General features: G+C 37.2%; 1 protein-coding gene across 1 annotated transcript in view; it reads left to right on the top strand.

The window, feature by feature from the left end:
* Positions 1-4,096: 4,096 nt before the first annotated feature.
* Positions 4,097-12,713, top strand: part of LOC140150367 (uncharacterized) — a 32,351-nt gene continuing 23,734 nt past the window's right edge. Inside the window, 6 exon segments of the mRNA XM_072172380.1 lie at positions 4,097-4,461; positions 9,416-9,908; positions 10,266-10,397; positions 10,400-10,551; positions 11,045-11,216; positions 12,550-12,711. Of these exon segments, the coding sequence (XP_072028481.1) occupies positions 4,208-4,461; positions 9,416-9,908; positions 10,266-10,397; positions 10,400-10,551; positions 11,045-11,216; positions 12,550-12,711 (1,365 nt within the window). The 5' untranslated portion in view covers positions 4,097-4,207.

The raw sequence follows: 12,713 nt of genomic DNA, 5'->3' as shown, positions 1-12,713 counted from the left end.
TTTTGCACCCACGTATTTTGCCTTCTACAATAGCTTAAATACTTGCCCGACATTGAAAGAACTTTTTGCGGAAAACAGATGAAAACAACACTACTTATAAACGTCATTTAAGTTGTTCAACGGCAAATGATTAGTCGAGTTGTTTAACAACATTGTCGAAATCAAAAAGTGAAATACTTAAGTTGTTTTGGGTAAATGTAAAAATCACTTCACTTACAAAGCGTTCTCTGCTAAGTATTTCCTATTTTGCCCGTGCTGGCATATTTGTAAACTTTAACGGCACTGACTGTATACTCAATTAATAATTGCAATATAGGTGTGTTGCACTTTTTGTACGAGCAGGCCTATAGGCCTATAGGCCTACGTTTTGGTTGCACCGGTGAAATGCCGAAATTCTAAAAAGCGGACAATATAATACGCTTTCACGCAAAAAGTGACTAATCAATTCAGCACCCATCCCCTGTCCCCGGGACACTCAAAAAGGGTGACAGGGATGTGAAGCCATTTTTACCTTTTACTGAAACTGGGTAGGCCTATTTCAAGAATTTTGAACTTAATAATTTCTCATCGAATGACCCATTTTAATTGACAAAATTTCATTATTTTTCTTCACATTTAAAACAAAATGATGACTTGTTGAAACTTTCGTGTGAAAAATGTGTCAACTTTCATATTTTGACAAAAAAAATTCACAGTCTCACGTAAGACCCCTTTTTGGGTCTTCTCACATCGCAATGACCCCCGTCATATCTTCTTGGGATTTCGAGGTATGAAAAGGACCCAAAATAACATTGACCCGTGTCTTATGAGGAGTGTCACCCCGGTGGGGAAAATAATTTTAATACATTCGTTACTTCTTTCTCTTTCATTGACACCATTTGGGGGTTGAAGCCATTTTGTTGTTTTTTTTTCCTAAAAATGAATTCTGCATGCAGTCGTAAAATGGAGACGGTAAAGAGAATAGTGTCGTTAAAATGACTGAAAATGGGACAAAAATAAACAAATTGGGACCGTTGGCTTTGGCTGGCCCTCACAATGGGACAAAAGTGACAAATGGGGGAAGAAAATTTGGCTTTGCCATCCAGTGGCGTTTTCTGAAATTGATCACTTCTTCCAACAAGATTAACTGATTGTATTAAGGGGTGGGGTATGAACGTTTGGATAGTATTTATTGTGGGACATTTGAGCACATCAGACATATCGACTTGCATTCTGAATGTCCTTCTGATATCAAATAATTTTGATTTCTTGAAATTCGCAATGTAATAGGCCTACACATTTTATGGCAAATGATTAAAAATCGATATTTTTGATATTTAACAGTACTCGAAGCAAACTTTATAAATCTGATGATTTATACTTAAAGTGTATTTAGGTGGGATGAAAAGCCGACGATCAATTGAAAATTTTGACCTTTCGTATTGAAGATATGGATTTTTTTCCCAAAACACCCAAAACAATTAGGTCTTTTTGGGAAAAAATCCATATCTTCAATATGAAAGGTCAACATTTTCAATTGATTGTCGGCTTTTCCTCCCAGCTACATACACTTTAAGAATATGTCATTAGATTTATAAAATTAACTTCGAGGACTGTTATATATCAAAAATGTGAAAAATATCAAATTTTAGTAATTTGTCATAAAATTTGTATTATATCGTGAATTTCAAAAAATGAAAATTATCTGATATCAGAAAGACATTCTTCGTATTCAAAATGCAATTCGATATGTCTGATGTGCTCTCATGTCCCCCCAAAAATACTGTCGAAACGCTCAAAACAGATCCCTTAAACCGCAGATGGCGCTATTACAAATCCCATTGGCAATCAGATGATGGTGGATGCGATATCGCTATTTTGACGTCGCCATTGGATTAACACATAATCATGAAATCTTCACAAACAATTCTAAATTTGTTATGTGGTGTCAAAGCAAAATTATCTTACTCTAAAACCGTCGGGGTTCTGCAAAGTACCCCACTGCAAGTATGTTAATTTTCCATTTGTAATTGCTAACCGTGTATTTTGAATGGGGCTGTCAGCCCTGTATCTTCGCCAGCTTGGCGTACGTCACGGTGGCGCGTCCTATGCCGCCTGTTGGCAATCAGGCAATCAGTATTATCATTACCGGTATGTTATTCGCTACTTGCACGGTTCCGCCATTATGCACTATGTGCGGGAGAGCCTCGAACTGGCAGCATACATGAATGGGAATTGAACTAGTCATAACGTTCTGTGTAAGGTTACATAATTCTTCCTTTCATGTATGCTGCCAGTTCGAGGCTCTCCCACACATAGTGCATAATGGCGGAACCGTGCAAGTAGCGAATAATAAATTCCCAGCAAACACAAAACATTTTCTGGCGGCTTATATTATTAAGGATAATGACCTGTAGAAAACATTCTTGGAAATTTCGTACAAAACATTATGCATTTTGACATGTTTTAAAGTATTGACAAAATATTTAGCAAAAATTTGTATACAGTACTGTTGTAATGTTTTTCATATAATACGTGTTTAAAATGTTTTCGAGACCTTTATATAGGCCTAATTATAAAAATGTTTTTACCAAATCAAAACGCGCTTCTTATAACACGTTAATAACTTTTAAAATATACATTTTTGTGTTTTCACAGGGTTGATATGGGAATGCTATTATAAATGTCAGTAGGTCCATCATCATGCAGTGACGTATCCAGAGCCCTTGTTGCGGGCAGGGCGGGAGGGGGGCAGATCACAGTGCTTTTGTGTTTATGTAGCTCGTCCTGGGGGTGACGGGGGTCCCCTTGGAACAAAGGAAATTTGGCCAAAATGTATGATAAAATCACCCCTTTTAACTGGGAGGGAGGGCAAATGCTCAATTGCCCTCTTCATCCGCCCATCAAATTTGGCCTATGAATATGATCCGCCCTAGGCCCTATTTCATTTCGTATTTAGCTCTATTTGACAGAGGGACTGAACTTCTGTAATTGAGGGGAGATTGATCCATGTTCCCCTTCGTGTCGCCCCCATTTGAAAGTGGGAGGGTCAACTGGGAAAAATTATCTCAAGTCTGAGAGGGGCCGGCAAAATGCCCCGATCGCGCTGCATTTGACAGGGGAGGGGATTTGGGAAATTCCCAATATTATAGGGGCACATAAAAGTGAAGTTAAACTGGTGAAATCCCAAAAGTGAGGGGTTAATGCCCACGATGCCTCCTTCATGCGTGACGGCGCAAAGGGGGGGGCAGGGGACCATGGCCAATTAGTGCAACATTTTTACCCTATTTGTTATTGTATACCAAAATGTAGGTTTAATATCAGAACCTACTATGATATAAAATTGGCCTTTTAAAAATATTATTGGTCTTTTAACGTTTGCAGAATATTTTTGTGTTTGCTGGGTCATTGACTAATTTAAATATTAAGGTTAATATATTTATAAATTAACACTATTTATTTATTTATTTATTTATTTATTTATTTATTTATTTATTTATTTATTTATTTATTTATTTATTTATTTATTTATTTATTTATTTATTTATTTATTTATTTATTTATTTATTTATTTATTTATTTATTTATTTATTTATTTATTTATTTATTTATTTATTTATTTATTTATTTATTTATTTATTTATTTATTTATTTATTTATTTATTTATTTATTTATTTATTTATTCATTTATTTATTCATTTATTAAAACATTTTATTTTTATTAGGCCTATTGTTATTTTTTTAGTTTATTAAAACGGTACCGATAGTTGTTTCTGGAAAAATATAATATATCTTGAGGAAAATGACAGGAAACCTGGTTTATTAATACGCGCATGTATGATTTACCGGGATGATTTATACAATTCTTTATACAATGTAAATCAGCCGATGTTGATGAATAAATTCGGGATTTACCAAGTTGACTGAATGAGTTGCATCAGGTTTATTTTTAGCCGGGGATTCCTGGGGTTCAATGAGTCACTAACTATCCTCCAATCAACGAGCTCAGATATGACATCAACATAATGACATCAATTATGAGGTCACATTTGTCCAATCAAAACACGTGTTAAATATAGCCTGACCTTGTTTGGACCAATAACTGCATACATAATTATTCGCCTTTATAAACACTGCCCAGTTTGACACCTGTTGTACTAAGTAAAAGTCGAAGAATTAAACCAGTTTTTTGATAAGTAATCTCACGAATAGAGGTGAATTAAGATAATGGCAGAAGAAGGCAACGGTTCCCTCAAGTATGGATCCAGCACAGAAAATGTTGCTGAAATTCTAAGTGAAAAATCCACATCGTCGTCTTCCAGTGATACCGAATTCGACACCCCGGGTTCGCGGAATGGGGCTTGCGCTCCACCACCACCACCGCCGCCGCCTGCGTTTTCGCTGGCTTCTGCTGCGGCAGCATGTGCGGCTGTAGCTGGAGAAATGAACGGAATCGACCGTCTTCTACTAAAACAACGCAAGTGAGTAGTCTTGATGATAAATTACGAATGTTTTCGTATTTCTGTCGAGCTGTCAAAAGTGACAAATCAATTGCTTATATAGCGGTGTGATGCATTGGCGCAGAGAAAATAAAGGTAGAGAAGCGACACTCCGTACAATTAACGTGCAGACGGCCTATACCGATGTGAGGACAGAAAATGTGACTCTCCTGCTAGTCTCGGGCGCGGGCCAGACTGTATGCGGTATGAACAAAAACATAATTAACTGGTTGTGTAGGAGACTAGCAGGAGAGTCACATTTTTCTGTCCTCTGCTGTCCTCCGGAGTGTCGCGGTCCTGATTGGCAATGCTCAGCTGCGTTGCCATGGCATTGTAACGAGTTGCAAAATATTGTATTGCGATATCGCAATAGAGTATTAGGTCCGTTCATACTACTACACCGCAATTGCTGTGCGATGCGGTGCATTGCCGTACTGCAAAATAGTGAAATACTGCATTGTGGGCCGGTACCGTATCGCAATAAAGTTAAATACATTTTAACTTGGAAATGCGACGAGTTGTGTTGAGTTGCGGCAAAAAGTAATCGATATATCGGCAACGCACCGTAATTGCGGCATAGTATGAATAGACCTTTAACTATATTTAAACTTAGAAATGCGACATGTTGCGTTGAGTTGTAGCAAAAAGTATTCAATATATGATTCAAGTCATTCTTTTACACAACTCCGTCATTGTGGAATAAGTTACCCATTGCCATTCGCACTGCCAACCCACTTCCATCAATCAAGAAGGCTTTAAAATCACATTTGTATCATTAATCATGTTATTATGTTCTCATGCATTTTGCTATCTTTGTTGTATATATTTTGTTTCACATTTGCATTATTGTATTTTTCATTGTTGCTTGTTGCGCCGTGATCTATATGAAATGGCGCAAATGCCTAATGTATTGTATGTATGTAAATATCATGTATGTATGTATGTATCAGCAAGACAGCAACGCACCGCAAAGGCAAAGTAATAATTGCTGTGACTGTGTAGTATATGAACGCACCTTAGACCACCCTCACTATACATGCTATTTTAAGGGGGTACTACACCCCTGGCCAATTTTGTGCCTATTTTTGCATTGTTCTCAAAAGTTATAGCGCATTGGTGACAAGTAAAATATGTGTATTATAGGGGCAAGAACTACAACTAAAACTGCAGGCAAGGGTCATGCGCCATGAATTGGGGGCCAAATGCGTTACATACTAAAAAATTGAACAATTTACATGTTTTTGTACTTTTACTGATCTAATTCACAAACTGTTCATCAAAACCTATAAAATTATATATCACTGTATAGCTTAGAGTACCAGGAATGCACACGTACAAACAATTTATTGGTCAATATACAGGGTGCCACAAATGTCATATAGGGTGGAAAAGTTGAATTTTGGTTCAAAAAGTATACTATTTTGTTCCTCTCTTATTTACTAACATAAACACCTGTTCTGCTAAAACCTTTTTAGATGTGCTAATAACATTGTAGGCTTTCAAAAAAAGCAAACTTGTAATGATGAGTTATGTTGCCTAACAGAGATACAGGGTATTCAAAAGTCGTACATAATTTTTATGATTTTTATTACATTTTCAATCAAAACTTTTTTCCTCCATGCCTCACACAAAAACCAGTGGCATATTTGAATTCCTCATCAAATTTCCATCCAAAATATGTAAACTTTTACAGCAGTGGAGTAACTCCTTCAAGAAATATAACCTTCAGAACATTTCGGAGCATAAATGAATAGTTAACACAGTAACGTATAGGAAAAGCCTAGAACCCATGACACAGAATGCAGCACACTTACAACAAATTAACCTAGTTTGGAGTAAAACTGGTCAAATTGTAAACTAGACATTAATACCAAAACAATGGTACATAATCCATCTCAATACCTTGCTGGGTTACAAAGTTGCAGTAAAAAATTAATTTGGGAGGCATGAAATCAATATTCCCTATACTTTAACACATGCCTCAACCGTAGGCACCTCAACCGTCCGTAGGCACCTCCACCCCTGACTCTGCATCGTTTGAATTGCAATATCTCAAAAAGTATACATGTACAGTGTGAAGTTTTTACTTTCCACAATTTTAGCTAGATAAATTAGCAACAAAATGAGACCAAAACTAGCTCAGTACCCCTCTCCATTCTTGAGATCTGGGACAAAACGTCCCGAATCAAATGAAAAATGTAACGCCTCCACCTTTTCCTATACCCCAATTCATGACGCACGACCCAAGTAGTTAAATTGATTTATTGATCAAATATTGGTTTCCCTCATTTTTGACTGTAACTCCACAACTGTAACTCCACAACTGTTGTCTGTGCTGAAATAAAATTTCCAGTGCAGTTGTTGTGGTCCTTGCCCCTATAATATACATATACCTTACTTGTCATCAATGCTCTATAATTTTTGAGAAAAATTTAAAAATAGGCACAAACTTGGGCAGGGGTGTAGTAACCCCCTTAAAGGATTAAATTTTTTACTTTTGCATCAGGGTTAAACACTTTCCAAACACTTTGGTGTCAAGATTTAAAGCTCTAATGTACGATTTCCTTTAAAGTTTAAATTTGTTATTCTATACTCAAGATTCAGAAGACTGCCCTACCCCCACCCTAAACCCTAACCAGAAATGCCATAAACAAAGACTGGACTCCAGTCAAGCAAGTTGGACCCAATTCTGTAATTGTACATAGAAAAACTGAGCTGTTTTACTTCTTTCCAATAACATGTGTTAAAAAGGGGTAACGTAGCTCACAGCGTTTTGGTGGAAAGTGCAATATATTTTAGAATTACACAAAGACGTTTTAATCACTAGAAAATAATGTTGATAAACAACATGATGGCACGTTATCTAATTAAAAAACAACAAACATGTAAAGAAATCGTATTTATTCAAAGAAAATATTAAGGGTCAGATTTGACACTTGAGCAGTGGAAAGCATTTTTAGTGATTTTTGAGCCTTTGCAATGGTTAATCAGGCTGAAGAAGGCATTTAAAGTACATGTATGGCAAACTAGTGCTCGACAAAGTGTTTGTGGACCAAAGTATGAGAACAAGGCTATTGGCACCCGATTTTGTAGAATGAGCGATATTGCACTATACTGCTGGATTAGTGTAATAAATCAACCATTTTGGTCATTTTTTGTGCTTCAATTTATCATTTTAATTTATTGAATTTGATTTAAGTTTTTAAACTTTAATAATTAAAATTGTTTCCAAAACTAGTCAATTTACCAATATTTTGACAATCCATTCCAACTTAACCAAAAATGCCCCATATTCAAATTGCATTTGTCCGTCGGATTTTTCATACAAGTAAGCTTATAAAAGCTACAAGTAAAATTAGGTGCATCGGTGGTAAATAATTCTGATTTTAATATTAGGAAATATTATTGATTCATTTCAAACTGATGATAAAAACCATAAATTCGGTATTGATTATTAATTTTTTATTGGAATGGTTTTAGAAGTTCAGTTAGTACCACACATACTCTGACCAGTATGAGTGCAGCGGATATGTTTGGTCGCATGCGCATTGCGCAACCAAAATGAGCCACTTGTCAGAAATCTTAATGAGATACAACCAAAATAGTAATTTCATTCTTAGGGTTTTATTTTCCAAAGCAAAATTTGATACTGAAACACTTGCAACGGATAATCGCCTAATGGAATGCACCATTGGTTTTTTACAAGCAAATGTTGTACTTGTGATTAATGATAATTATACCATATAATGGAACAAAGTCTAAAATTTAAATTTGTTGCTCATTTATTGCGTAGTCACATTGGCCACCATAGTTGGTGTGCTGGTTGGTGTGTGTGTAGACGTCAGTATGTGGGTTTCCTTTCAGTTTCCAGGTTTCAAGGGGTCATCCCTCAACAACTTCCTGACTCCTACAAATGAACGCCCTAATTATAATTGGGCGATAATATCATGGTTTTACTAAAAAGGATATATAGTCATTTTGCCCGCAAAATAGATTTCTACTTCCAGATATCCATTGAAACAAATTAATTCAAGCTTCTCAGTCACACTAAATGTTTCACAAATTTATGAGAAAGATTGTACGATATAAAGATAAAGAAAGAATTGGCTGTGTGTTTTCATTTCCGGATTTTCCGTTTCACCACAAGGTCCGCTCTTTGGGGATAAAAGTACACTTATTTCATGCAAGCTGGTTTCCTTTTTAGAGAAAGGTCCTCATTAGGGGGGGAGCCTCAGTGTAAAAGTGAATGGGGGAATCCAAAATGTCATGTTACTCCAATTTGTCAACTTTTGCCCAAAATAATGGAGTGGGGGCCTTGGGTGTAGAAATGAATAAAGGATAAAGAGGGGAAATCTAAAAGTTGACTACAATTTGTCAGTTTTTGCCCAAAATAGTGGAATTGATATTGAGGAGTCCTTATTATCTGTTCATGGTTTCAAATTTGAAAGTAATACAGGTCTGTCACAAATGAATTGTCCATAGAGTACATTGGTGAACATGGAAAATGTTCTTGTGAAATATCAAATTGAGTTTGTAATGAACAGAAGATGAATGGATTTTGAAAATTCATAACAAAATCAGTAATGGCACCACAGGGGGTATGTGGAGAATGACCCCCAGTCATAACTCTTGCCCTCCTGGTTTCCCCAAGCACAATTTTTATCCCCCCTGAACTGAATTTCACCCCCCCCCTCCCGAAATTTTTTCCTGACACCTCCACTGGACAGAAAAGTATTATATTGCTGAACATGTTATTGAAAATAAAGATGAATTTCATAGTTCATTTCATAGAACAGAATAGTAAATAGTCGCAAATGTGTTCATATTTTGAAATGGTTTGAACTGGCAAACTCTGGGAGCCCCTCAGTATGATAATCCTGCATCGCATTGAATTCTGCATTTAACATCTCACTCATATTTATACTTCTTTTAATAGTGATCGAATGTATGAGCTAAGAAAACTGAAACATGGTGAACGGCCAGTGTCCAATACAGACAGCAAAGAGAAACTGGAGAAATTCTTTGACCCTTCATCATCAGAACACAGAGACCAATCAGCCAGACCTGACTCGGTTAGAATTGAAGTCAGTGGACTCTTAGAGCGCAGACCTGTATCATCTGTTATCCAGAGTGACCAATTCCGACGCAACTTAGAAGACGTCATCAGAGGGAGTTTGATACGACAGGAGCATGAGCTTCAGACAGCTTTGAGGCTACAATCAGCTGGATTACCAGTGAATCAGAGGAGTGCACCCATTGTCAATGCTAGCGATCCATCTCAGCATAGTGATACTTTAAGTCAGTCTAGTTATGCATCCAGTGCACCTAGTTCAGGGCTATCTGGTGGAATGGAGCAACAGTGGAATGGACCACCAATGCCGCCCGGGGTGCCGCCACCTGCACCACAAATGTCTCCTGGCATGCCTCAGGTTGGTGAAATAGTTGTCATGAATCACTGATCCATTAAGTGATGTATCATTACATTTGTGCAAGCCAAGTTTGCAAGTGAGGCTACTTTTTGAAGCTTTTGGTTTCAAAATATGGCAAAATATTTTTAAAAAAATACAGACAACCCTGACTTAATTTGGAGCTTTAAGGGCAATGAAAACTTCTTTCTTTTAGGCCTTATATGTTACATTGCTTTTATTCAGACTACCATGCATTATTTGTATAAAATGGTGAAGAAGGTATGGTTGCTACTCTGATAAGGATGAAACTCATCTGGAATTTTGGCCTTGTAAAAGTGAGTGAAACTTAATGCATCATCGCCTTTTCTTACTTTACAGTCACCATGGCAACAAAGTCCACCATGGCAACAAAGTCCACCTTGGCAACAAAGTCCACCTTGGCAACAAAGTCCACCATGGCAACAGCAACAGCAAGCATGGTCACAATGGCAGAATATGCAAAGTCAGCAACCTCCTTGGCAGCAAGCATGGCAGCAACCTCCATGGCAACAGGCACCTTGGCAGCAACAACAGTCATGGCAAAGACCTCCATGGCTACAGCAGCAACCCCACAACCTCAACCAGCACCTGTACAACCTCAGCAACCATGGTTAACCCAACGCAGGTAGATATGAACCTTAAAACATACTATTGAAAGAAAACAATTAAAATATCTAGAATTGGATGTTAAGATCCTAGATGACCACCCTGGGAATAGTTTTAAATGTAACAAGCAATTTTGGGTGCGGCCCTATTTTCTCAGTTAGGCCACATTGTGAAGTTATATGATGCCCCAAGCAGGGCTGTACTTTAACACCCACCCACACACCAGTGGTGAGTGATTTTTCTGTTAGGTGAGTCAAATTTCTAGCACAAAAAATCAGCAAAATGTATGTGGACCCCAAACACTTGTGCGACTATTCATTATATTTTAAATGCATCTGTTCCTATCACCTCAGAGAAAATGTCACAAGTGTGGTGTTTGTAGAGAAAATCAGAAATATTAATATAGGGTACACAAAGATTGCAAGAAAATATCAAGGCAAAGTTTCAACCATGGAGCAGGGGCCCAGATCAGTTTCAGATATTAAACCTTCATTTCTGATTGATTTTAACAGTCAACAGCCTTTACCTGTACCTGGAAGAGAACAAAATCAGAATGATCTAGCAGAGGTGACACAGCAGCATAGAGAAAATATTGTCTCAGAAATCAGTGATCTTGTACAGCGCCAACTAGTGTCCAATACCTTGGAAAGCAACTTCAGGGGACAGTTGGAGCTGACAATGCAGGTACATTATAATGATTGTCTTTCAATAATGAGTACTTCCAATAACCGCCCAGGGCGCTTAGCAAAGTCATTTTGGGTGGGTGCTTATTTTTTACGTTGTTTTAGTAATCAATCACCGTCTGATAGTATAGATTTTGAAGTCAGAATCACCTCAAATTTGGCCTTTTAAAGGCATTTGCAGGTGGTTATTGTGATGTATTTTTAATATTTATACATCTGCCCACTATGAAATAGCGCCATAATTTTCGCTCACATTTTGGATACTTTTGATGCTCAATTTCCCACATGCATGCATGTATCTAGTCACTCGACATGCTCAACAGGTAAGCTTAATGGAAGTATTTTGACAAAATTTAGATGGGCAGTTAATAATTTTACATTTTGCTTGTTGTAAAGTCGCTGGGTGGGCGCTTATAGGGGCATGGTAGATCTGTTGTAAAGCTCTCACACATATATAAGGACAGCTATATAGTTGGTGGACTATATAGGCTGGTTTAGCTGTTCAGCATTTCATAAAAAGGAGTTTGTTACTCAATGTTGTAATATTATTATTTAATAATAATAATAATAAAGATATTTATAAAGCGCTAGTATGCAAGAAAGCCTCTTAGCGCTGTTATACAAAGGATAAAAACATTATAAAAACACATGGGTGGAGTACACAAAGTATATAAACTACATTACAGACCTAAAAGCTACCATTACAAACTTAAAAACTACTATTCCCCAAACACAAGTGATTGAAATTTCACAGGTTTTTGCTGAAATGTCAAAATAGTAGGGTACTCTTGTCAAATTGAAGCACTTTAAGCCCGGGTGCCCTCAAGTTTCATAGTGTACACATGTGTGACCAGAAAAATGCAAATTAGGGGTTCTTTTCAGAGAATGAATGTGAATCGCACAAATGTCATGAGGGTTGTTTTAAACTTCAAGTTGGTGCGCTTTAGGTTTCATTTTCGGATCCCGCTATTTCACAAAGTGTGTTTCCCTCGCATGTTTTGCATTTGGAACATCACCCAAGCATAAATATTAGAAAACAATAAAACAAAAACACATACTATAAGGGTTTATTTTACCAAACACCTGTAAGGGTGCTACCATTCAGATAAAATCCTGCTTAGGGGTACAATTTGTTGCAAAATCATACTAAATTCCTGTTTAGAGGTGTATTTTGCCCAAAAGGATTTGTCCTTTTTTTGTCTCGTTTAGGTAAGTTTTGAAAATCTGTGATCACGCATGTGTACACTTTGAAACTTGAGTGCCCCCTCCCCCGGACTTTAAGTCTGGTAAGACTACACCCTAGTAGTAATTTAACAATATACCTTTACTTGCAGGGTCGCCTGGAACAATCAGAGAGTGATGGAGTTGCTGTAATGGAAGCTGTCCGTTCACTGCCCACCAATCCTAACCACAGACGCAATGATTTCAGTCATCTTGGCATCCAGGCACCAGTGCATCAAAATATGGGGGCTACTGGTGGAATGGCCATGGCATGGGT

The sequence above is a fragment of the Amphiura filiformis genome, chromosome 1, assembly GCF_039555335.1.
Source record: "Amphiura filiformis chromosome 1, Afil_fr2py, whole genome shotgun sequence".
NCBI classification, from domain to species: domain Eukaryota; kingdom Metazoa; phylum Echinodermata; class Ophiuroidea; order Amphilepidida; family Amphiuridae; genus Amphiura; species Amphiura filiformis.
This window is presented reverse-complemented; position numbering and strand designations above follow the sequence as displayed.